General features: G+C 39.6%; 1 protein-coding gene across 2 annotated transcripts in view; it reads left to right on the top strand.

Moving 5' to 3' along the window:
• The first annotated feature begins 2,334 nt into the window (after positions 1-2,334).
• Positions 2,335-26,840, top strand: part of LOC111872250 (cadherin-99C) — a 118,164-nt gene continuing 93,658 nt past the window's right edge. For both annotated transcript variants that reach the window (XM_033754630.1, XM_033754629.1), the window contains exons 1-3: positions 2,335-2,417; positions 15,754-15,819; positions 22,398-22,576. In XM_033754630.1, the coding sequence (XP_033610521.1) occupies positions 2,339-2,417; positions 15,754-15,819; positions 22,398-22,576 (324 nt within the window). In that variant the 5' untranslated portion in view covers positions 2,335-2,338. The remainder of the gene's footprint in view (positions 2,418-15,753; positions 15,820-22,397; positions 22,577-26,840) is intronic.

Below are 26,840 nucleotides of genomic sequence, written 5' to 3'. Positions count from 1 at the left end.
TTGTGCAGTAACACATCCTGACTACAGATGAAAGTCATACAGCTTTCCTGCAGAGTAGGAACTTCACCTGTTAGGCGATCTTTATAGCCAAATGAAACTGATACGTTTGCGTTCTGACAGACAACGATCTATCAACAACAAAATGAGGACCACTCCCATTATATCGTTCACTTATTCGATTGTAGATTGTAATTAGCATATTACATGCAACCACGTGGATGACTGCAGGACAACAAAACCGAACAGGACCATGGGAATTAATTAGGATCCTCTTGCTTGTGACTGGCTAGTTTCAACACGGCGTAATACACCCCTTTTTATTGCTAGTGGGGTGGGACTGAGTCCCTTGCACTGCGGCCACTTCTGGCCTATTGTACCAGCCCCAGATGATAGGTGAGGGTAATGTGGAGCAATTTGGTGGAATGAAGATTGGCAGGGGATACCGAAGTACTCGGAGAAAACCTGCCCCAGCGCCACTTTATCCACCACAAATCCCACTTGACCAGACCAGTGATCGAACCCGGACCGTCGCGGTGGGAAACCAGCGACTAACTGCTTGAGCTATGGCGCGGCCTAATATACACCCCATACAATGCCCTGAGATTATTATAGCTTTCAAGGGAATATGTACACTCCTCTTGCAACAGTTGTTGCAATTGTTTTGTAAAGATGTCACTTTAAATCGATTTCATTTATTATTCATAATGCCGTCTTCTGCTACTTTGATTTCACAGTGCCTTCTGCCTGTCACGAGTTGACATCTCCTTAACAGGACAGATACGCTAACCGTACTGGTTGGCAACTCATGATTGATCGGCGTACTCATCCATCAATACATTTAAATTGGCCTATATTATCATCAGTGACGCATTCACAGTCTTGTTTCTGTCCGTAAGAAGATGTCTTACAGGCCTCCTTGTATGGCTATCTTTATTACATTATGGTGATTTGACGCTGAAATATGTTTTTAATGAGAATTTCAGACAAGATGATAAATTCACACACATTCTAATTCATGTAGGGAGCTAAGGTGTCAAACGTTATTATCTCAAAAGATTTAAAATTGTAATTGAAGGTTTGAGAAAAACGAAATGGCAGTCAGGCTCTTTTCTGAATTGTCTGTGTCAGTTACAGAATGTGTAACATCACTGGGAAAAATGAGAGAAGAAGAATGAATATTAATAAATGGCATGTAAGAAATTCTTAATATTTCAGGAGCAAAGAACAAAATTATTTTAATATTAACGATTGTTATTCAAATGTTTGTGACTGGTTTATTCGCTGGTCTCCAATTTATTTATACTGGATACTGACCACTGCCAAACACATTTGATATTAACCTATATACGTTCCCGAGTGCTGGCTCTACTGCAGTTATTGGACCGACAGATAAAATTTATTTTCTTCTTTATTTTAAAGGGTAACTTAATGGTAGATGAGCTTGAAGATTTAGTATCCAAAAGTATGGAGTTCAATCCCGATCTTCGCATTAATATCGAAAATAGAAACATAAGATATATCTGCCAGTAAAATGACATCCAAAGGCAAAGATAGTCGCAGCAGAGTGGATAAAACTTCTGCTCTTTCTTCAGGGAATTCGGGTTTAAATCTCTGCACACACTGTTTATTTTGACTGATGTTTAACTAACCATCTACGAGCAAAGGGTGGGGTAATAATATACCTCAGACTGTACCGCCATTATTCCAATCCTATATTTTCAAACAGTTTTTAAATAATAATCCATTAAATAAACCATTCGACGCTGTAGATGTAATCTGAACAACTTACAGCGTCGTTAAATGTAACGTAAACACAATAAGAAAACCGGGAGCATATAAAACTCCCGAGACTCCCACAGTAATACCAACATGACGCTTTTGGGCTACTTTAGCGGTTCAGTGCCAGTTAATGTAGGATTTTGGAAGCTTGTGCAGGAATAGATCACCAGATATACTTGTATGTAATATTTTCAAGACTTCTTGCAGAATGAAACACAATAATATGAGTTGCACTCTAAATTCTGTTTGAGGGAGATAAATAAACCACTGCAAATATGCAGGCGAAAGTCCCCAAGAAGGTGAAACCTAAATATGCCTAAATATTTTGCACGAAATATTCATTACATGTTCAAAATTACAAAGGTCGTGGCGGTGAGAAACTTTGAGGTTTCATCATGCAAATGTAATACAGTCGGAACCCGACTACGGGTGTACAGACAAGCCAGAGAGCTGATCTGACGTGTTCATTTCAACACAATTTTCACATCAACTGTGCTTCGTTTACATGATAGTCTACATTTTGTACCCTAAATTCTGTGATTTTTGTTATTACAGAACCATGCCCAGGAGAAAATTTGTGCCCGCTTTGTGGTCCGTCTTATTTGCAGCGCTGCTGCACTCGGGGTCCGCGAAACCAGGTAAGTTAACAGAGAACTTCATGTAGCGTGCGGTGAAGATATGTCGATTGTGTCTATTAAGGCAGATACTGAAGTTTTAACCCACAGAAATTAATATTTTTAGATATAATCATTTAATGGTCGCCTCTGTGGTCTAGTTGTCAAGAGTTCCTGGCTACAGATCCAGAGGTCAGGTTTCGATTTCCGGCGCCACAAGATTTTCTGAGAAGTAGTGGGTCTGTAATGGGGCCCACTAAGCCTCGTGAGTATAACTGAGGAGTTATTTCAAGGAAATAGCGGTTCCGGTCTAGAGAACCGTAATTAACGTCCGCGGGGATTCGTTGTCCTGACCACGCAGCACTCTCTATCCGCTAAAGTTGGTAGTATCTTCACCGACAAGAGGCGGTCGCTCGGTCGGTATAGTTCGCTTGCGGACTAAAACCACGGAGTTTGTTTGTTTATAATAAACACATTGAATCATTGGTACATTCGATACAATCACTTATTGTACTTGTATAACAAGCAAAGTATCACGTGTTGTGCGACGGTACGGAATCCTTGACTATATATGATGCTGCTGTCTTTCGTTGTAATTGAGCAGTCGTGTTTTATCTGAGTTAACATATCTTATTATACGCTTCTTTCATTTTTGTGTCGTATGTTATAAAATTATATTATAGATATTCCTTAGCCTTTAAAGTGATCGAAAATGGTAAGAATGAGTAGTAAATTGAAGAGGATATGACAGGTACTTTTAAAGGTTTTGTAACTTATAACCCATGCTAAGAGATGACTCTGTAAACATCAGCCGTGAGTGCAGTGTAGATGAAGTTTCAGCTGTGAAGTGTTAACCAGCGGGCAGCTGAAGTTGAAGAATCTCCATTGCTAAAATTCGTTACCAGGAAACGTCTAATGAAAGTAGAAGAGAGCTGTTACCAAGTAAAGACTAGATGGAATAAACTGAGAGGACTTAGTGTGTAGTGATTTCTAACATGGAGATCAGCCATGGTGTGACAACTATTTGTAGTTACGACCTGAAAGTGGTCAGTAAATCTATTCGCCAGTCCAAACGCCGTGTGTACGCACTAATACACGTGACAATATTATCGCGGCATTTGTTGGGCGTTTATGATGTGCATGTAAAGCCGTACTGAGTCATGAAACACGGGACAATGCCTTTGGTGAAAACCGTAAGTTTCAGTGACGTAGTCCTTGACTGACGCTGTTCCGGTGTCTGCCTGTGAAGGGAGAACAACAATTTTATTCTTTTGGGGACGCTATTTTAAGATGCTCCTAATAACTAGACTACATTATATAGAATGGGAGGGCGATGGTTGAAAGATGAATGTGGAAGGATCCGTAAGGTCTCGATCATAGCCTAACCAAAGTACCATTCAGGAATCTGCCTCGGGGGACTGAGTACAATCATGAACGAACAAGACTTATCATACTTCCTTAGTAGAGTGACGCTCTGTGTTTAGGAGAGATGTACTGGAATGTAAAATACCAAAGTGATTTAAAAATATCGATCCCAAATCTCTTAAGACAAAGTTTCTGTGGCCTAGTTGACTCTTCGAACGCTTCTTGTGAACATTGCAGTATGTAGATATGGACTAAGCTGTTAAAACTACCCGCCAATCGCTACCCGACAGATACAAGGTCAAAATTATGGAACGTCTTACGGTTTGTAGAGTTCTCTTCAAGTTTATTGTTTTTTGAGGAAATAGTCACTTGAGGGATTGCTGCATAAAGAAATACAGAGTGAATCTTATTGAACCGGCCCGATGAATTTGCTAATAATTCCGCGGGTGATGCACATAACCGCTCACAATTACGACATAATAATCCGTGGGCCGTGCTGAGTCGAATGGTGTGCTCATGATCCGGCAAGTAGCAGCCCTTATGCTGTAAGGTCAAGGACAATCCCGAAACGTGTCTGCAGTGCGCAGGCGACAGTCATGGAATTCACTGTTGAACAGCGAGTGTTTCTAGTGCCTGCTTGAAAACGGCGGGCACTTTCAACGCCTGCTCTGATCACGGCACACAATCCAAGATAAGATATGTGTAAATTACTTTAATATCTGTATGGTATATTTTATATTACACCTCATTTCGTCGGGCCGGTTCTGTATGAATCACCCTGTATTTTATAACATTATACGTATCATAACCACAGCTATTTCCTACTTGCCTAGGGATTTTACAAGCAATTGTTATTTAGAATGATTCATTCAAAAAACGTAATGTTATTGTTTGTCGAAATTTTAATGTTTATTAGTTGAACTGTCTGCACCTTTACTGTATGTACACTTACGAAATCTGCACAGAAGTTGAGAAAAATTGTAGTTGTGACTGTAGGAAGTGAGACCGATTTTCTAGGTATTCATAGAATAGTGTAGTCCCAGCACGAGCTGGTAAGTGCGTAATGTCTTCAGAGAGACAAAATCCACCGGATCTCATGCTTTGTAAATATACCGAGAGATTCAATTAACCGAATGTCATTAGCGGAGGAAATCTGGCATGTGATTCTCAGCGACATCTTATATTTTTAACTGTGGCTCCGTGATGCGAAAACGTTCCCGGCGTGCGTGTCATCTAACCTGTTTTTCAGCTTCATGCTCATAAATTCAAATATTCTTCCTCTGTGACCTTTAACCACCATAACTACGTTTGCTGAATCGTGTCTTTTTTCACTTGCAGAATTAAGGGGAATTTTCTAAAATCTCAGCCAGATTAGGCAGTGGACACCCGGGATGCCACTCGAATATGAAGCTAAGTGGTCTGAATCATTATAGCGAAAGGAATATAGCGTACTGGAGGTTTCATCTGCTTATGCATAATTAAAGATGAAAATTACGCTATAATTTATAGAAGTCGTCTAGATACTTATGCCTGAATAAAGCTCGAAAAAGGTCAGAATTGCCAGGAGTATGAGAGAGGGAGAGAGACAGATGTCGTAAACGCGAATTATCCTTTCTCTTTGTCTTGTTATTAGGAAACGCGATAGCGCGGTCGGTGTAGCGACTGGCTACAGGTTAGTGTTGAGGGGTCGGAGTTTGATTCCAGGCAGGGGCAAGATTTTTCTACTCCTCACATAGCCGAGACCTGCTCTGGAGCCCACCCAATCTCCTATTCAATGGATGCTGGGGAATTTTTCCCGGGTAAAGTGACCGGGGTATGAAGCTGACCACTCACTTCCAACTAGTGCCCAGGTCAAGAATAGGTGGATTTATAAAGCCACCCCCTTAAGTCTTCATGGCGTAGTGTTTAATTATTTAAACACAGAGACAACTTTACCTTTGCCTTCTTTTTCTCCATTCAATGGAGGAGCCCCACTGGCCTTTCCCTCTTCAGAATTGTCTGAAACTCTGAATTCCTTGACATCACGTACGACTCAATTTGCACGGATTCTATCGCTCGCAATCATTCGTCTAAATGAGATAACACAACACAGAAGGAAGCTGATGACATATTTCTATTAACTTAAGGGTGTGACTTTTTCTTTCTGGACCATATTGTCGCTATAGGCGTGCAATCTAGAGCTAATGTAACTGTTTTTCAGCATAAACATAATATATGTAGGTCTGAATCATAGTTACATATTCTCGGAGCTTAAGACTTTAGATCTGTAGGCCTATATATAGGACACATTCAAATACACGTTTCTATAACTGAAAACTTTTGGTTCCTACAGGCAACTGCTCCTGGGTTTCGTGATATCCTCCCTAACAACATCACATTCTACGAACCAGCCCATCATAGAAGTGGTGCAGTGTAAGACGCCTAAAATCTCGGATATTTTAAATAGTAGCATCTTCGATAAAGTCCTGATTTATGCTTCTGTGTAAAACCTGTGCCTGCAGTTTTGGTGATGTGTTGCCATATGTGGACAGCTCGATTCCAGATTACGGATTTTCGACGAAGAATTTCTAAAAGAAACGCCGAATATTTCAGAAATATTTCGAAATGGATTGGATCAGAGAACCTAATTCGTGAAAAAAGAACATATAAACCTGCCAGTGATTGAATTTAAAGCTGTTTTGCGGTACGGAAATATTTATTTGGCGTTACTAGAGAAGCCATTATGCACATGACGGGGTCTTCTTACCACACACACTTTGTAACACAAGGCGGAAATTATTCACTCCCTTGTTCAGAATACGTAGCGAAGGGTGTGTCCGGGAAGCGGAAATACACAATGGTACTACGGTAGTTCATATGCAAGGGGCTGCAGGTGTTGAAGTTTTATGTCATGCTCATGTCGATAAAGACGATAGACGTATCTGATTTTTATAATCGTTGTGATAAGAATTAGCAGCCTCACGACTGGTAGAGCTCAGCACGATTGTCCTTCAGGTCAAGGCTGTATTTCTGAAACATGAAATAGAAAATTTACGGAAGAGTAACTTACCGACAATCAATGGAGAAAGACGGTTTAAATGGTAACTCGGCTGCTCAATATAGGGAATACAACAAATTCACCGGCTGAATAAATACATTTTGTTTAATAATGTGAAACCCAAATCCTAGTAAGTAATAATGGAAGTGATATATTTTCTACTTAATTTTTCAAGTGCAATGCTATAAGTAAAGCCTTTTTTTTTTAATTCGCTTATTGGGGGGTGGAGTCCAGCTGGGTCCACTCGGCACGGCGGCCACTGATTGGCCTATTGTAGCCTGCCCCGGGTGATTATGATGATGGAGAATTTGGTGGAATGAAGATTGGCAGGGGAAACTGAAGTACTCGGAGAAAACCCGCCCCAGCGCCACGTTATCCATCACAAATTACATTTGACGAGACCTGGGATCGAACCCGGGCCGCCCCGGTGGGAAGCCAGCGATTAACCGCTTGAGCTATGGCGCGGCCAAGTAAAGACTTAGTATTTCATGAGGAGTTCTGTCTCCTGGAATATAAAGCCGTGTGGTTCGACGAATGCCGACCGACGTCTCGAAGGATAATGTTGCCTCCAATTTCAGGGATATTGTTGCTTATTTCTTGCTGGTTTTCTGCTTTACTTACCCTTTGACCTTAAAAGTGGAATCGATGAGTTCCTCCGAAACATCGGCTTAATTTCATTGGACTACGAGATGTTGTATTCCAGAAGATAGAACTCTTCACAGTCACGGGTATGAGAACTTTTAATCCGACACAAATAACACTTTCGGTCGCTTTGTTGTATATCTTTGCAATGCATCACTCCCATGAGGACAGCAAGCAAGCAAGCAAGCAAGCAGTCACCATTGTCTGAACCGAGTGAAAATTGTCACTCAGCTGAATGGAAGTGAGAATCAGATCACATTCTCCTCACACTAAAGACCAGGCTGCTACGGACTCTGTCGAAACTGTTAATTTACCTAACCATTTGTCAACATGTATGTCTTTACTTCCTTGAGGACTTCAGTAAGTGAGCTTTCTCTGGTAATTTTTCGTTATCCATTGCTTGCATGCGTTCTCAAATTTGATCTGTACCATTCAGTGTCGTCTGCTGCATCATTAACCACTTTTCTTAATTTGTTTACTCGGTTTACTCGGTTTACTGGTTTTCATGTAATTCCTGGCAGTGGTGAGATGGATATGATCCGTTGAACTTCAGTCTTCTGTACTCATCTTTTTCGTAAGGTCCAGATTGTAGAATGAAAGATGAACATCGTTCTGGGGACTCAACTCAGAAGATGCAGCAGACAATACGGCCCCTACTTTGAAGTCGTCATTCCGGAATTGATCCTGTGGATCGTTTATTCTAATTGAGTCTTTTTACGACTTACTCGATCTGCTACGTACATTGTGGTTCATATAATCATTAGCACTCTTTTTTTGTCCATTGGCGTTACAGCCCTCATTTGGGCCTAGGCCTACCTCCATGAAACTCTCCGTTTCACTTCGGTTTACTAGATCTTAGACATACGGTAGGACTCCTTGGGCGGGTGATCAGCTCGTCGCAAGGCCTCTACCTGTACACAAACAGAGAAAAACGCACACAAACATCCATGCCTTGAGTGGGACATTAGCACTCTAATACTACATAAATCGCTAGAAGCGTTCTAGTTAAGAGCATGAACTGAAATGGGATGTTACTAAGCAAATTCTTTGGACCGGCTGCGTAAACTTAAAACCGGTTTTTTCTCCTACACAGTCTTTTTTAGAAATAAGCATCTCTTATAATTACAGGCACTAGTAAATATTCTTTGACCCGGGCGTGTTGTTCATATATCTGTGACAAATTTACCAACGTTCCCAGTATCTCAGGAGATATAGCATGTGTGTTGGGATATTAATGAAAATGGATTGGAAAAGGATGTGGAAGGAAACGGTCTTTGCCTGACTGAAGTAATGTCCCATTTTTGCCTCTAGTGACTGAGTAATTCCACGAATATCCTCAGTTAGGATAGCCGATGTCCCGACGTAATTCGAACCAGACACCTACGAAATACACGTCAGAAGCGTTGCCGCTTGAGCCAACTCTCTGTGTCCAGCCATGAAGAAGGCGTGGTGAAGGTTTACTATGCAATCAGAACGTCAAAGTAAGAATGCTGATTGATAAGTTGATACAAATTTGAATTTCAAGCAAATTTATTGACAATAATTAGAGAAGAGAGATTAATGAAGGAAATTACTTAAACACAAGCTTGGTAGTATCTTGCGTTTAGTATTATTAGAACGATTAAAGTAATATATGTAGGCAGGCTATAATTCAGCATGAGTAAGGAAAATAGAAATTCATACATCAATTTGTTGGATGATATCCTGGATAGAAGCCACTTCTTACGTCAAGACATAAGTGAGCCAATAAATTCTGAATTGGTCCTTAAGATTTCAGTTTGAGAGATATTAATTTAATCGATCTGACACGTCCAGGGCCGGGCACTTTTAATGACGGCCATGAATACTGTGGTTAGCAGTTGAGGAATTTGTTGAATAGCTCAGTAGGGAGCAATATTTCTGAGGAGATACTCTTAGGAAACCTAGTTTCCAATGCAGATCTATTGGACGAAAAGCAAATATAGCCCACAAGAGCCACCATTAAAAAATCATAACCACTGCTCTCTATATTGTTTGGAAGAAAACTACAGGACATTTCTTGAATTTAGGACTAAACACGTCACGTAGGTCTAAACTCTTATACAGTAAAATCATAACGTCGTTATCTGATACCATTACGTACTCTAGTCGAGAGTAATTCTATATCTGTCGGCAGTCGGATATGTCAGCAGTAGTCCCTCTGTTGTCAACTGTTGCCATTTTCATGAAAGATGATATTCTTGAAAGTTATTATATATAATGGTAACACCATTGAACATAGATGGATTATGAGTACGTGGGGCCTCTATTGTAAAACTATTTATCTTATAATACAAGTGGAAGCACTAATTTGGAACATACGTGTTTCCTGAATGCGTCTTTGAGATTTTCCTTTTCATATATGATTTTGTGTTCGTAATTTCAGCATGGCCAATTCTTAATATTTTGTTATCATAGCTACTCCATGCGTCTCTGCTTAGCTGCAATTAGATTCCTGAGAAACCTGCTCCATGAAGCAGACTTCTCCTTGAGAAGTCGATGTATGCTCAGCTGGTCAATAGATTCTCCAACTTTAAAGGTAGCCTACTGTAAAGTTAAATAGCATGTTTTCAAGAACTCACCACTGCAACTTAGCATGAGCAAGTTGAATCCAGTCTGGCTCAAGATCGATTTCAACTTTATCTTCCGTCTCCTCATAAGTCTTACAAGTGGTCTCTTCCTTTCGGAATGATAGACAACAATTTTTACGGCATTTCTCGTCCCCCACCCTTATCTAATCAGTAAACAGGCGTATAATTGTGGACCGAATACAAGTTACAGTCTTCAAATCTTTACTCACGTTATGTTCCAAAGTTTTGGAAAATGAATCGTTTTGTGATGCCCTTTGTGACGTTCTGTATGAACAACGCATAAATCAGGTTTTAATGGACTGACAGAAAACAAAATAAGTTTCGACCGACACAGCTGGGTAAACGTCCTTATTATATCAAGTTTTATCAAAATTCTCTGGCTATTTCTTGAAAAGAAACATCTTTATCCTCAGGGCCGAACAATATTACCTCTCAAATGTGAATTTCATATCCTTTGTACTAAAAACTGTATACAATTGAGGTATATATTTTATTACTTTATATCTATTGTCTCTAAAATAAGTATTTGTTTGTTTAAAAATATCTCACGTTCTGTTTGCTTTTCCATCATACTTCAGTGTAGTGAGTGTTTTGTACACAAGCTTGAACACGATCTGTAACCGCTTTCTACTCATACATCCGCCATCATGGCTAGAACCTACCAAAGAACCTGTCTGTCAGTCTGGCATTAAACTATGGTTGACCTCAGTAGAACATGAAGTTGCATAACCTATGATGGGAAACAAAACATTTATTACCACAGTTTATCTCCTCTAGGATACTTATATTTTCCTTTCCACTGCTGCACAAAATTCTTGTCTGATAAATATGATCTTCGTTAATAATGGATATAGTCAACTTTCTCGTTGTTGGCCTCTCTCGGTTCTAAATTTATACGTTTCATTTTCATTGTTATCGAAATAGAGTTTAGATCAATTGCAGATTTAAATCAAACTTAAGTAGAACTCGTTTACGCAAAATCACAACTTGCTCCTTCAAGATACATACGAGTAGACGTGATTCATTTATAAAACCTTTGAACTAAATGACCAGTGATATTAGTTTTCAATTTCAGTAAGTTCAAGCAAAACTTCAACGGTGAGAAGGTGTAGTCAGTTGTGGATTTCTTGAATCATTGATGCATGGTCATATTTCATATATAATCGTTAAATCATAGGCACTAATTATTGTTTAATATTTGACTTATTTTCCTTAATTTAAAAGCTTTGTTGGTATGATTTTTTCAATGTGTCCGTCCGTTTCTGAAACTCAGTATGAGAGTCATGCTATTAGACTCTTCCATCTTTAGCTTTCTAATTTCATGTCACCAGTAATACCGAGAATAAATGTACTTGCAATTTTGCCTAGAGCAGGGCTGTTGTTTCATGTTTCTGTTTAGAATTCAGAATATGAAACTAAACTAGTAAGTAAAACCACTGGAGCATAAACCTGATCAGTGACGTCCATCCAGTGAATTTTAAATTGTGTGGAGCTCCTCACATCCGACACGCTCTCATGGTGTGATGCTCACAAGGTATGAATTATTATTTCTCTTTTCGGCTACTTAGTAAACATATCTAATAACTTAAAACTATTTTTACACTGAGAGAAATACAGTTCCACACAAAAGAATCGATCTCTCATCCCGTAGCTACAGCCACTTCTCAACACCCTCCTACAGTATATCATATTCATCACGTTTACTCATACTTGTCTTCAATTCCTAGACACTTAATCAAAATATAATATTCCAGCTGACCACCTGGCGCTCTGTCTAGTTCAATGGAAGCGATCTGAATTTTAGCATCTGCTAAAAATATTAATTCGAATAATACCGCTCTCTTTGTGATCTTCGAAAGGACTGTGTGGTTGTGGTTGGCTCTTTATCCGATAGTAATATTGGACATTTTCTTCTGCCTGAAAATACAATGTTCATCTGGCCATATATTCGCCTTCGTGAGACCTGTTGTTATTTTATGGATATACATTTTAATTGTAATAATTTTTTACGAAATCCAAAATTGATAACGCTAATAATGTTATGCACAACTCGTAATTTCTTTCTGTTGTTCCTCGGGTTCTGCTGATGGTAGTGAAAGAGAGAGTATAAGAAGAAAAATTTATATTTATTCTGGGTTAATGAAACTCGGCAAATTAGTTCAAGTATTATTAGTAGCCACATAACTGCGGGTATGATGACATAATTTTATTTTTCTTATGTAGTAAAATTAATTTGGTTAAAAGTATAAACAAAAGCGACGTATTTCTCAAAGTGCGTATTTATGTCCAATATACTTGAAAACCGCCGGTCACGGTAGCCGAGCGGTCTAAGGCATGTACTGTCTTCGATCGCTTGGAAACCGGGATCGTGGGTTCGAATCCCACTCAGGGCATGGATGTTTGTGTGTGTTTTTCTGTGTTTGTCTGCAGGTAGAGGCCTTGAGACGAGCTGATCACCCGCCCAAGGAGTCCTACCGAATGTGTAAGATCTAGAAAACCGAAGTGAACGGAAAAGTTCATGGAGGTAGGCCTAGGCCCACCGGGGTCTAGTACCAAGGAAAAAAAAAACTTGAAACCCTGTCATTCTGTAAAATCTTGGAGCACGTGTCAATATTTGCCTATGTCTTACGAAACCCGCCCCTTTGAACTCAACTGGAACACACTGATCGAAATCAGTCACCCCGACATTTTATAATTCGCTGTACAAATTTTGTGCGAGCGCGTTTTTTTAAATTTCTTGTGAACCTGCTTTTCCAGCAGTGATTAATTGTAACCGTGGCAGTTTTAAAAATTATAACTCTGGGAGCATTTCGCACGCTACCGTCACCACCATTATCACTCTAAAAATGTGTGGTTAGCCATCCCGTTCTGGAGGTGGGTTCAAATCCTTGTCCATGTACCGGTCTTCTGACTGAGCTCTTTCAGAGCCTATCTAAGCATCTTCATGCAAATGCCGGAATAGCTTCTTACCTTTGGCCACGACACCAGTTATCACGTGTTAAGCGACTGGATAAATAATGCATAATAACTTCCTTTGGAGAGCAGAAATATTTAATTTGTTTGTCTATGTGAAACAAGAATTAATATATCTATGAAAAAATGGTCTTGTTCTGTTAGAAATCATATCTGTGTACGTGATAAGACTTTACTTGATGGGATCCACACTGCGGGTAGCCAAGAGCATGGGCCAGGCTGTATAGGAATCTGATGGGGACAAATTACAATATCGTGACAATGACAAACAGTAGTCGGACCAAATATGACCTGCCTAACACTGTGCAGCTTGTAGTTCGTTAATATAAACCAACATTCTCGCGCTGTCATGCTCAGGAAACCGGTGCAGCTCCTCGTTTTTCAACTTAGCTTTCTCTCAGGCAAGCATCCATGTGGGGCCAGAACAGATTTATTGATTTGATCCAATAATACATCATCTAAGAATCCATGCATAGCTCAGAATTACATTACTTCTTGGCGAGCTATTATTGGCTCAGCTGGCCAAGAAATTCGCAGAGATTTAGAGAACTCCACGGTTCAAAGAAAACCGCATTTTACCTTGCATTAAGACAGAGGAATCCAGTCTATTTCTCCACGCCCAGTTTTTGGAAGTGCTATTTCAATAGGTCAATATCCTCCCATCTACGCTCAGTCTCCAAAGCGGTCTCTTTATTTTGGGATTTTCGGTTAAGGCTAGAACATGTTCCTCACCTCTCCCATATGTTCCATGTGCCCCCTCATTCTTCTTGATTTTACCTCCACAATAAGCAGTAAGTAAAGCTATCCCTGTAGCAGGCCGTGGAGGCCCATAGGATTATGAGATGTTGGGGCTCTCCCGTTTTCTAGACAGTCGGCTGACAGATTGTAGTGAGGTTGCCAGCCTTATGTGCCGGCCGCCTTTTACCCCCATAAATATTCCTGGTACTCATTTCTGTTGGAGGCTGAGTCGAATCCAGCGCCATTATGCGGCTGGAAGCATTAGGTCGATTGAAAAATCCACCTCATCGGGTTCGATCCCGAGACCTTCCGGCTTGTAGCATAGTGCCTCAACTAATATTATATTAAATTTTCTGTGACTGAAATGCAGCCCAATGCATTGCAAAGCAGCAGGCCTCTGATATGAAATAAATGGAAACATAAGTCTAGGGAACTTAACTCTAATGTCCAAATATAAGAGTACAGCTCTGATTTATGATTGTAGCCTCTCTGTGGTGAAGGGAAATATCTTAAAACAATATTAAATAATTAAATACATGGAATTTATTTCAGATTCTCACGGAGGTAAATACTTGTGATAAGTTTTTATACTGTCTTCTGGGTTGTCACGTCGTGTAATTTGGTATAGATTGGTATTAACTTTTCGGAAGAACCTACTTCTTTTTTGTGATGGCTCTTCTGCCCTGAAGATGAAGACATTATGTTCGTTATAAATTTTTGTTGCAGTCCAGAAGATTACTAGGCACCATATTTCAGTATGAAGTAGGCATTTTTCTGCTCGTCTTCTTTTTAACGATGGACGTTGTTTTTCCTGCTTCATGCGAACATCGTTTTATGGATCCATTATGTGATGAGATGAGCTGGAAGTAAAGATTTCTCCAATTATATAAAGCAGTTCCTCAGCTCAGTGACATAAATTTCTATAATATTTATGTTCATAATTGCTTCAGTATCTCTTAACGACATAATTTTGTACGACGATAAACGGGAATATATCTGAGTGCGATTTGAGCTTGTTAAATTGTCGGCATTATCAAAAGTAAATGCAAAAGATTCTGTTTTCTTTGAAATATTATGACCTGTACAATTCCTATGACCAATGCTGTACACAGGCCTAATCTATCTTCAGTGTTACCACGTGTAAACCAAGGCTAGTTCACCATATTCGAAATTCAGATCACGTTGCTTACCGTGTTTACTTTAATCCTCTGCTTTAAAAGCACCTACTGTGTAAGTCCTCTATCTTCCTAAACCATATTGAGCTCCTTAATAAGAATGAATACTTACCTTCCGTCACATGATTTACATGATTTCCACGCCTCATAAGTAAAGTACTGCTGATGAAATCGGCAATATCGAGCGTGCATTTTGCAGGAGCATTCTGAATAAACTGGTCAATTTTCGTGTTCCTGGACTAGAAGTCACGCCACTGAATTGGTTTGTTCTATATTTTTTTAATTTTCGATTAATTTGATTAGTAACATAGTGACCGTTCAGATTTCTAAGCGTATGCGCCCATCAACGAAGGGGCCTATTGTTAGACCTTAGGTCTTTAAGAAATAAATTTTTGATAAAATATTTATTTTGATTGAAAAATTATGTGGTTCACTCGCGAGCCTCTATTTATAACTGCACTCCGAGTATTTTAAAGATGCATGGATGAAGCATTGTATCTAGACGAATAGAATATAATGCCATGTCATATAATTAACCTCGACATTTTGAACGAAAGCAGTTTTTTACATACCCATATTTAATGTCTTAACATGGTGTTGGTTCGAAAATTCCAGATTATATTTCACATTTTGTAGATACTGGAATTATTTATTGGTTTCCTTTTATCAAATTTGTCCAAATGTTGGAATTATTAGTTTTACAATTCTTAATCCATAGGTTACTCTGATGTTTCTATTAAGAGAAAATATTTGAAGCAAATAACGCATAGTAGGTTATTCTATTAAGATCTGTATATGAAATGTATGTACTTTTGTTTCAGGATTGTGTGAAGTTGAGACAGGGCAGTCGAATATTATCCTGGACATCGAAGAGAGCCGAGGAACGCGTAAGTTAGACTTCCAAATATTGTCTATACGATTCAGTGCCTATGTTGCTATTGCCGCTGTGCTTAAGTATCACGACATAGAGGCGATTGAGTGGAGACTGAGCTCCATATATTCTTAATCTCAGAAATTGATATTAGATTTTTTTGTATTATAAACGTCAACACAACATAACGAGTGATATGTAAATATTATCAATGGAGACCGTAGATGTTGATGTACATTTTACTTATTTATTACAAATATAGCTACGCTATATGTTTCGACCACAATTTGGTCATCATCAGACACTAAATGAATAGAAATCAAATGTTATATACACAACAGGATATAGTCTATGAAGTTCAGAAACTGATGAAGGTGAGAGTTTGATTTACGCTTTGACTCCATTATCCCCAGAAATGAACCCCAACCATTTTTTGTAGAAGAGGCTGAAGTACTCAAGAACTTGTCTGGATGTGGAGAAGAGAAAATTTTGTGCCTCCACTGGGACTCAAACACTAGTTGTCTGTCCCGTAGCTACTCTTTCGTTGACTGGACTATTTCGATTCATGAAACTATAGTAAAGGGACTTAAATGCTCTTTCTCTGAGCTTCCTGAATGTTTTCCCCTCACAAGAGCATTAGATAATAGGGCTTACACTTGGTCCTCTAAGGCCAGGGTTACTTGGCCTTAAAATTGGGGGACTGCATAGATATGTGTAGTACGCTACGAGAATCGGGGAATTCAAATGGCTTTACCGTAACCAACATAAAACCAGCCTACACTTACTTTATTGATGCGAAAAGGGGATCTGCCATTTCTCCGCAAATAAATTAACATGTTTGTAGAGTCTGGAGTTCTCACAGAGGTGTTTATGAAGAGTTCTATCTGAAAGTCGACCGACATTTTGGAGGAACGTGTCGCTTCCATCTTAATGGTTGAAGGGTAAACCAAACAAGAAGGGCCGCGCCATGGCTCAAGCGGTTAGTCGCTGGCTTCCCACAGCGGCGGCCCGGGTTCGATCCCGGGTCTGAACAAGTGGGATTTGTGGTGGACAAAGTGGCGATGGGCCGGGTTTTCTCAGAACACTTCAGTTTCCCCTGCCGATCTTCATTCCATCAAATTATCAATCATCATAATCACCCGGGGCAGGTACAATAGGCAAATCAGTGGCCGCCGTGTCAGGTGGGCCAAGTTGGACTCCACCACCCACTAAGCGAAACCAAGCAAGAAACCAGCATGAAGCATGCAGAAAGCAAAACCTTACTCTTTGATGCTGAATTTTTTAGCATTTTGGAGAATTGAAATTGTCTGGCAGTACCGATATGTTGAAATCAGAAGTGGGTAGAAGTTAGGTTTTTCCTGTACTTTACTTAACATTACGCCATGAAGACGCGTAGGGAACAGCAGATATATCTACGTGCTTTCTTAACTTTCGCAATAGACTGGAGTGGACTATCATCTTCACTCTCTGGCATCCTTATCTCCAGACAAGAAGCTCCGCTATCCGCTGGACAGAAGGTTCGGTGAATCTCAGAACTATCTGGAAAAGATAAGAATATCTTGTCCCTTACAGAAATTGAAAACTATTTCTTCGATTGCCCAGCCCTTAGCCTAAGCGATCTAGGAATTGAGGTCTATTGGAATATCGATGAAAATCGGAATTGATCCAATAGAGAATGAGTCGGAAAGGCTCGAAACATGTGATAATGCAGTGCTGTAATATTTTCACGTGTCACAGTGACTAAAGACGGTGCTCGGATTGGTAATTGGATATATTGGGTAATTACAAATCGTAACTACAAATAATTATTACACTGTAACTGATTTTCACATCACAAAGCTCTCCAAACTAATATCTACTATGTAAGATTTGAGGTTTTCACGGTAGTGACTATGAAGAAAGCAGTCTTCTGGGATGTGGCACCATGTATATGTGGTGTTAACCGACGTTTCGGAGGAACGTATCGCCTCCATCTTCAGGGTAGAAGGAAAAATAAGAAAGTCCGCAAGCAAGTCTGCTTGTACCGGTTCTCAGGGTTTCTTCGCTTGCGGATTTTCTTATTTTTCATTCTACCCTGAAGATGGAGGCGATACGTTCCTCCGAAACGGTTAACACCACATCTACACGGTGCCACATCCCAGAAAACTGCTTTCTTCATAATCTCTAGTAGTCTTCATGGATTTATTTAAAATATTAAAGTCTCACTAAATTACACACTTCCAATGTCACTGTACTACAGTCTTCAAATTACACGTTAAATCCACAGGCTGACTTCTTGTAAACTTCTGCACTCCTCAAGCTTACTGTCTGCCTGCTTGTTCGCGTGCTTCTAACGCTACTACTCGTAACTGCCCTGAACGAATTCTGTCACTCTTACTTATATAGCTGTGGGACGGACAAGGACTACAGTAAACACATCACGTGATAGCTATCCAGCCAGTCTATTTGCGCGTCAGTCGGATCTATAGAAAACACAGCTTCCTCTTTTGTTGCATGTTGGATCGTATTTACATAGCTGTTGCCTCGCAACCTGCTGATCAGATCCGTTATAATATACTACATTCTACTGCATAAGTTGGTTCCGTTTCTATACGATTCAGTGTAAAAGTCAAATAAAATGTGATGTTAGGACACGTATCCTTCCTTGAATTTTTCAACTTCAACACCACTCTCTTGTTGTCACACCTGTATCTTTCTGAACCTGGGAGATATATACAGTGAGAATTTTAGAGCTCGCGTTGGCGACATTTAACAGCATTAAAATATATTATACTGCTATATTTAAACCTACAGCATCTGGTACAAAAACGGAGGTTAGCGAAGTACACAGTATTTGAATTATCACACCACCACGACGAAAAAGGAAAAAACACAAAAAAGAAAATCAGACAGAGAAACTCATCATTTGGAAAGACCGACTGCTCCCAGGCTTCCTGAGCATTCTGTGGCGTGCATTTGATGTTGGCAACGCACACAGTACTCCATAAAGTTGGCTTGGTTGACTGACCGTTAACCAGAGACACGCCTTCCTGCTGGCTGTCACAGTTTCCGGAACATGAGCGTAAAATGGAAAATAACATGAAGCGCCTATGCGATATTTCAAATTAAATTTTATAATATGTGGCATATGTAAATAACTGTAAGCATATTATACATTATTTTTGTATATTTGTTGATGAATAACTATTCAATTCTTTCAAAGCATTTATTTTGTTATCGAATGAGATGCTGAAACCTATGTTACGTGAGGCACTTTTCACCACGGCACGGCGCGTCCTCAGATTGCATAGGGAAGAGACGGCCTCCAGATATAGAGGGTAGCTGCAAATAAACTGAATAAGAAGTCGCGGGCAGCCGACTAGGGATGGTCCTCCAGCTTGAGGGTTGGGCTTTGGGCTACAGACTCCTCGCCGTATAAAATAAGTTTTTTACGAAAATGTTCGAGAAGCCTCGAACCTGGTCGGATTCGTTGGTAAACTGTCTAAGCAAAAGAAAATGGAAATGTGATTTGATTCGCGGTAGCGTTGGTACCGGGTCCTAGTCCTTTTGAATTTGAAATTGCTCATCTACAGTTGAAAAGATATAAATCGCCAGGTAGTGATTAAATTCCGGAACAACTGATTTAAATAAGAAGTTAAACATTACGGTCTGGGATCCGTAAACTCATTAATTGTGTTTAGAACAAGAAAGAATTGCCTGGTCAGTGGAGAGACTCTATTATTGTACCAATTCACAAGCAGGGCGATAAAAATAATCGTAGTAATTATCGTGGGATATAGTTTTTATCAATTTCATACAAAATTATATCCAATATCTTTCTCCCAAAGTTAAGTCCTTATATATATGAAGTTACTGGAACAATCAGTGTGGGTTTCGACTTGACAGACCAACAGATCAGATCTTATGCATTCGTGAGATACTGGTGGAAAAATGGGAGTATAATGCGACAGTACGTCAGCTATTCGTACTAGTAGACTTCAAGAAAGCCTATGATTTAGTTAGGAGGGAAGTATTGTACAACATTCTGATGGAGTTCGGGATACCCACGGAACTAGTTAGCCTGATTAAAATGTGTTTAAATGAAACGTATAGTAAAGTCCGTGTAGGTAAACATTTCTCTGATAAATTTCCTATCCAGAAGGGTCTAAAACAAGGAGATGTTTTATCGCCACTCCATTTCAATTTTGCTTTAGAACATGCCACTAGGAATGTCCAGGAAATCTAGGTTGGACTGAAATTAAACGGGACACATCAGCTGTAGGTCGATGATGATGATGATGTGAATCTACTGGGTGATAATATAGATATGCAAAGAAAATCACACAAGCTTTAATTGACGCTATTAAGGAGGCAGATCTAGAAGTAAACATAGAGCAAACCAAGTATATGCTGCTGTCTCGTTACCAGAATTCAGGGCAAATTCGTGACATAAAGATAGGTAATAGATATTTTGAAAACGTCGCTCAATTCAAATATCTCGGAACAACAATAACAAATAAAAATTTCATTCAGGAGGAAATCAAGAAGAGATTAATTCGAGTAATGCTTGCTACCATTCAGACCAGAATCCGTTGTCTTCTCGCCTTCTGTATGAAAATATATAAATTAGAATATACAAGACCATAATTTGCCTGTGGTTCTGCATGGTGTGAAACTTGTTCCCTGATGTTAAGAGAGAAATATAAGACTGAGGGTGTTTGAGAGCAGGGTGCTGAGGAAAATATTTGAACCGAAGAGGAATGAAGTGACAAAGAGGTTGGAGAAAACTGTATAATGAGAAGCTTCATAAATTTCACTCTTCGTCAAGTATTATTAGAATGATCAAGTCAGAGAGGATTTGATTGGAAGGGTATGAAGTACGAATGGTAGAGAACAGGAAAGCATATAGGATATTGGTGGGAAAGGCGGAAGGAAAAGGACAACTAAGAAGACCAAGCCATAGGTCGATGAATAATATTAAAATGGATCTTAGAAAAACTGGATAAGGTGGTACGGACTGGATTGATCTGGTTCAGGATACGGACTAGTGGAGGGCTCTTGTGAAACACAGTAATAAACCTTGGGTTCCTTCTCAGTTTAAAGTGTATAGATTTTTATGTATACAGATCTGTTTTGGTCTGTGAAGAATTTATTAATTAAAGAGGGATTCGGTCTTAATATAGGGAGAATAATCTTAAACACGAAGTACACCAGCCAAATTGTTACACAGGATCCCCAGTCAGTGTTCTCACAGAACTAGGGAACAACTTTCCCAAACAAATTATAGGCCACAAGCAGAAATACAGCGGTGTGTATTTCAACTGGCAGAAAGATGCAAAGGTTCTGGATGACGAGGTTTAACCTAGACACTCTGCTATTGAAAATGGCATAGTTTACCCTCAATACTATTATGCTGGTAGTGAGAAAGGCATGGCCCAGCCCGACGTTCTGATACGCCTCAGTGTAATTGTGTAACGTGTGAGCGATAATCGAATCCCCTCATGCAGTACGCCCGACGCCTACTGCATAACACTAAAAAACAGGTCGTGTTATCCTGAGCCCTCACTGCGCTGGGAAAAGCCTCTCACTGCAACCCAACCTCAATTTTACATCCACAGGCCGCAGGCTGAACTCCACCCACTCCCCAGTATGCATCTCACATTGCAGCTGGGGTAATGACATACTTCTATTCCTACCAGACATTAACAAGTTCTATACCGTCGTCTAGTCTGTTAAAAGTGAACCGACGTTTCGGAGGTAAATGTCGCCTCCATCTTGAGTGTCGAAGAATAAGAAAAATAACTTCCTCTTTACAATTCAGAGACAGACTCGTTCGACACCGAATAATGTACCGGAAGACGATTACGGCAACTAAATCCATGGAACATGTTTATTATTTAGAAGCTGATGGTCTCACTTCTGGCCAAAGAATTCCAAGATTCATTATCGTGTTAGTAAGAACCCACCATCAGTGGGTGGCTGCGCCATAGCTCAAGCGGTTAGTTGCTGGCTTTCTTACCGCGGCGACCCGGGTTCGATCCCGGGTCTGGTAAAGTGGGATTTATGGTGGACAAAGTGTCGCTGGGGCGGATTTTCTCCGAGTACTTCGGTTTCCCCTGTCAATCTTCATTCCACCAAATTCTCCATCACTATAATCACCCGGGGCAGGCTACAATAGGCCAGTCAGTAGCCGCAGTGCCGAGTGGACCCAGTTGGACTCCACCCCCCACTAAGCGAATTTAAAAAGAAAGAACCCACCACCTTGGACCTGTTGAAACTCAGTTACGCTCTGCAAAAATCGTGAATATAATGACATTAGATAACACACCATCTGTGCATCGCAGCAGAAAATTTTCAAGGAAAAGATATGAAAATTATGGTCCTCATACCTGTTATTCACTCCTAATCTATCATAAACTGTGTGAAAATAATGTTTTGCTTCTGGTTTGAGCTTATTATACACTCCAAATTATTTTGCCTTTTTGAGATCATGCCAATGGCATGTTTGAAGATGCTATTACGGGTAGCGTAGCGCAGGCTAAGGAAAGGTGAGTGTGTGCATGTGTGTGCGTGTGTGTGCGGCACACTTCATGGAATAAGACCCCTGTGTTCCAGAGGTGAGCCAAAGTACGAGTCCTGTGGAGCTTCCGATAGTTGGAGACCCCTTCAAAGACGTGACTCTGGACCTGGTGTTCCCCAGAGACAAACCTGTGTTCATCCTTAATGGCAAGAAGCTGCAACTCCTGGAGCCACTTGATCGAGATGAGGACAATCTGTCGCATATCGTTTTCCAGGTGAGTGCAGGCTGCAGTGTCTGGTCACGAAAAGTGCGCCCTCACTATAAGCAGTATGAACTTAAATATTAGAGACACGATGAATATTTACTTTCTTCATCACTTTTTATGTGTTATGTTAAATTTGGCAGCATATAAAATTTACCATTTAATTAACATAGTAATTAATTCACGAACCATTTACATTTTAGTTAAAAATAATACCGTTTACTTACCTCATAAAACGATAAATATACTGTACATATCTATTGATAAAATATATATTTATAATATTTTAATAATAAACAGGCTCCGTCAGTGTGTGGAAAACGGAGGTGGCCATTTGGAAGATATTATTTTTAAACCCCATTAAAATAAAACTGCATTCTATGTCCTTTCAAATAATAAAATTATTTTGCTTGCATCTTTCTTTATTTCTATTCAACGCATTTTTTAAATCGGAAAGGTTTATATGCCCCACCCTGTATATATGAGAAAGAGCGTCTCTTGTTTAATGACCATGATTCGGTGTGGTTTGCGCATGTGTGTGAAAGAAAACAGTTCCGAAGGAATCATTTTCTCTTGCCGTAATATTTTTTTTTTTTTGAGACTCCCATATTTATTATGCAATCTGAGTTGCCGTAATATGTTTTGTTGATAATGGTTAAATCAGGAACAAAAATGACATTTCACTAATAAATAATTTCTAGAAGTCACTTTATAGACGTAGACTAAATGACAAATGAGGTCAGGCCAGTTCATTTACATTTGACTGGTCCTTAAATCTTGTTACATAACACAATTTCTTCTTTCCACTGAGGTTTCTTGATATATAATATAGGACTAACTTATTAGTGGTAATATCCTATCACTGTTTATCCGCAATAAAATATTTTATTTTTCGTATATTTTACCTTATTTAAGTTTTAAGCAAAATAAGGGAAGTGAGAATATAGACTTTCCAGTACAGAGTGATAGCCCATTTTCATACATCGTTTAAGTAACACAGCGAGGAATATTATCCTACATACCGACACATAGATCTCAAGGTAAATAATGAAAAGATCTTACCTCTTATTATTATTTTGGACATTGCCCGTTATCTTGAATTTTTTAAACACAACGTTTAGAAAAATGGATATTTTTCATCATCAGATATATTTCAATTAGGTTCATGGGGTAGGGTGTAGCTGAGTCCACTTGGTACGTCGGCCACTATTTGTCCAATTGTACCCGACCAGGATGGCTGATGATGATGATGATTATGATGAGTGTTAAGCAGTCGGTGGGTTGAGAATTTGCACGGGAAACCGAAGAATTCGGAGAAGACCTGCCCCAGTGCCCTTTTGTCCACCAAAAACCACACATGATAAGACCTTGGCTCGAACACGGCCGCCGCAGTAGAAAGCTGGCGACTAACCGTCTGAGATATGGCACGATCCCCTTATCATCAGGTATAAGAGAAAAGGGTCCTATTGTTTTGGGGCCCTTAGAAGAACCTAACACTTGCCAAACAGTGTAAGAAATTTCCCTCTCATGCCTGATGACGGACACATACAGTTTCCAGAAGGCTCTGTTATGTAGAAGCTGAAGGCGATTATCAGCGTACAAAATAATAATATTTATCATTACACACCATCGTCAGAAATATTAACACCAGACTAAAATGTACGACCTGGCCGCGCAATAGCTCAAGTGGCTTCCCACCGCGGCGGCCCGGGTTCGATCCCGGGTCTGGTGGGATTTGTGGTGGACAAAGAGGCGATGTGGCGGGTTTTCTCCGAGTACTTCGATTCCCCCTGCCAATCTTCATTCCACCAAATTCTTCATCATAATAATCACACGGGGCAGGCTACGATAGGCCAATCAGTGGCCGACGTGCCGAGTGGACCCAGTTGGACTTCACCTTCCCCCACTAAGAGAATTAAAAAAAATGTACGGCCTCTTTTAGGGGAACAGGACACTCGCACCGAATGCTTCTTTTCCTATAACTAGTCACAAACGCCCTCACTTGAACTCAGAAAACTTGAAGGTTCTATGTCGTACTACTGCAAATGGAAAGTTATCTGTAGTATTTTTTTTATATTGGTCGTTGCAAGACTAAATAAATGTCTGGCATGCTTCTTGCTTATTTTTCGTCACTGCTTATCGATCTTTAAATTTGCTGTCCCTACAGATCTCTGGACAGGAACGCAAAAGAAATATCTGAAAGTCATTCTGCTTTTTGAAGATTTAACTCCAAATACACAAGGAAAGAGCGCACTGGGTTTTAATTTTAACGTCGTACACTTGGTGTTGTAAGAAATACTGCACCTAACGTGGTCAAGCATTAAGTTGTAAAGTGTTGTTTGGAATGTATCTCGTTCTTTATTTTCTCTCATCTTCCTACATTGGGTTCCGGTCAGATGAATTTTCTAGCGATAAAAAAGAAATAAATTTAAACATTCCATTGACCCTGCTGCTATGCAACCCAACCAGCAATGGAATTGTCACAGCAGTTTCTGCCATCTAGTTTCACTTATCCTATACTAATTCGCTTCATAATGTGTGCTGCTAATGACCTCAAGAGCTGCACTAACACGTGTGTTTCATACATGTGGATAATTTCTCAGGGGATCACGCATGAACCAGAGTTGAATTCTTACGATCATAGAGAACTGGATTTTATTCTGTAAGGCGAAATAAATTATGACCATAAAAAGAACTGAAAAAATATATCGAACTGATGTCTATAGGTAATGAATGAATAATGCAATGAATATACGTATATAGGGAGTAGAGGTATAGCTCCATATATTCCTAATCTTGGAACTGTTAGATGGTCATCTTCATTCCCTGGACATCTTATCCTCTGGTAAGGAGAACCCGGTACCCATTATTTAGGAGGCTGTGTGTGTCCCAGGGTCGGTCTGGACACTGTAGAAAAGGAATAAAATATCTTACGCCTGTTCCTCGCTCGTTCAACCCATAGTCGAGTTACTATATCGATTGTGTCATCCCGGCAGGAATAATAAAAACATAAATATCTTTGTCTCAGAGTGTGAACCACATCCAAGATTGACATTACTTAATTATTAAGTATAAATTTTAATTTATTCATTGATTGGTTGCTGCTTGACGCTAAGGTAAATTGGAGTCGGTGATATTGGTGATTAGTAGCGATCGTGCACGAACCCGTAATTTCAGCAATGTCATTAGAATCCTGCTATAGAATTGAATTCAGATTCCGTCCAATCCGTTTAATATTCATGTTAATTCTTACTGCGACATAAACTATTCTCTAACAAGTAGTCTCTTTCCATTGGTTTTCTTTCGAAATTATATTCTCATGTCTTGGTTTCCTCATTGCCTGCTAGTGATTCATTTTTAAATCTTATCAATATGAAATTTAGTTCTTGGCGTACATTCCTGAATTACATTAAGAGTTTCCTATGATGTCTCAATAATGAAGGAAGTAGAAATACTGACTGTGTTAGGTCTTTACATTTGAATCATTTTAGATTAAGATAATATGTTTATTAAGAACATCGTGGCTTTTAGTCCGCAAGCTAACTATACCGACCGAGCGACCGCCGCTTGTTAGCGAAGTTAGTGCGAAATTTTGCGGATAGAGGGTATCGCATGGTCAGCGCAACGAATTGCCACGGTCGTTAATCTCGGTTTTCTAGACCGGATTATTAAGAAAGTCATCTTATTAACTAAGTTTGTTTATGTGATGTAATTCGTAGTATATCATTAATATCCCCAGTACGAAAACGAATATTTTGGTAAGATTGTAGAAAGTTCCAAAAAATTGAAACCAATACAAGTAAAGAACCATTTTAAAATGCTTCTAACTTTTCGGAACTTTCTCTGTGAATTACTCTAGTGCTGTTACTTAGATTGTGACATGCGCAACGTAAACGTCAATATAAATACAGAATTAAAAATCGAATATTACTTTCCTCTGGGACACGTCAAATTCTCAGAGAAAGAAGTAACATGAGTAATGGCCTGTACATGACAAAACATTGCCCTCCATGTATACACGTTCTGGTTGTGATACCGGAAATGCCTTGAGTAGTTGACACCGCGCAGCCTGCACTGCACAGATGAGTAACCACTGGGTGTTCACTATCCGTCAGTATGAAGACAGTAACAGTTAACGGGAAACGTCTGTCTATCTATCTATATATCTTTATTCCTGTTGCTCCCACTTGTAGAACAGGGCATCCATGAAATCCTTCGTTTCAGTTCAGTTTGTTAATATCAGACAGTCGGTAGGACTCATTGCACGGGGGGGGGG

This window comes from Cryptotermes secundus, unplaced genomic scaffold (assembly GCF_002891405.2).
Source record: "Cryptotermes secundus unplaced genomic scaffold, Csec_1.0 scaffold941, whole genome shotgun sequence".
Lineage (NCBI taxonomy): Eukaryota > Metazoa > Arthropoda > Insecta > Blattodea > Kalotermitidae > Cryptotermes > Cryptotermes secundus.
This window is presented reverse-complemented; position numbering and strand designations above follow the sequence as displayed.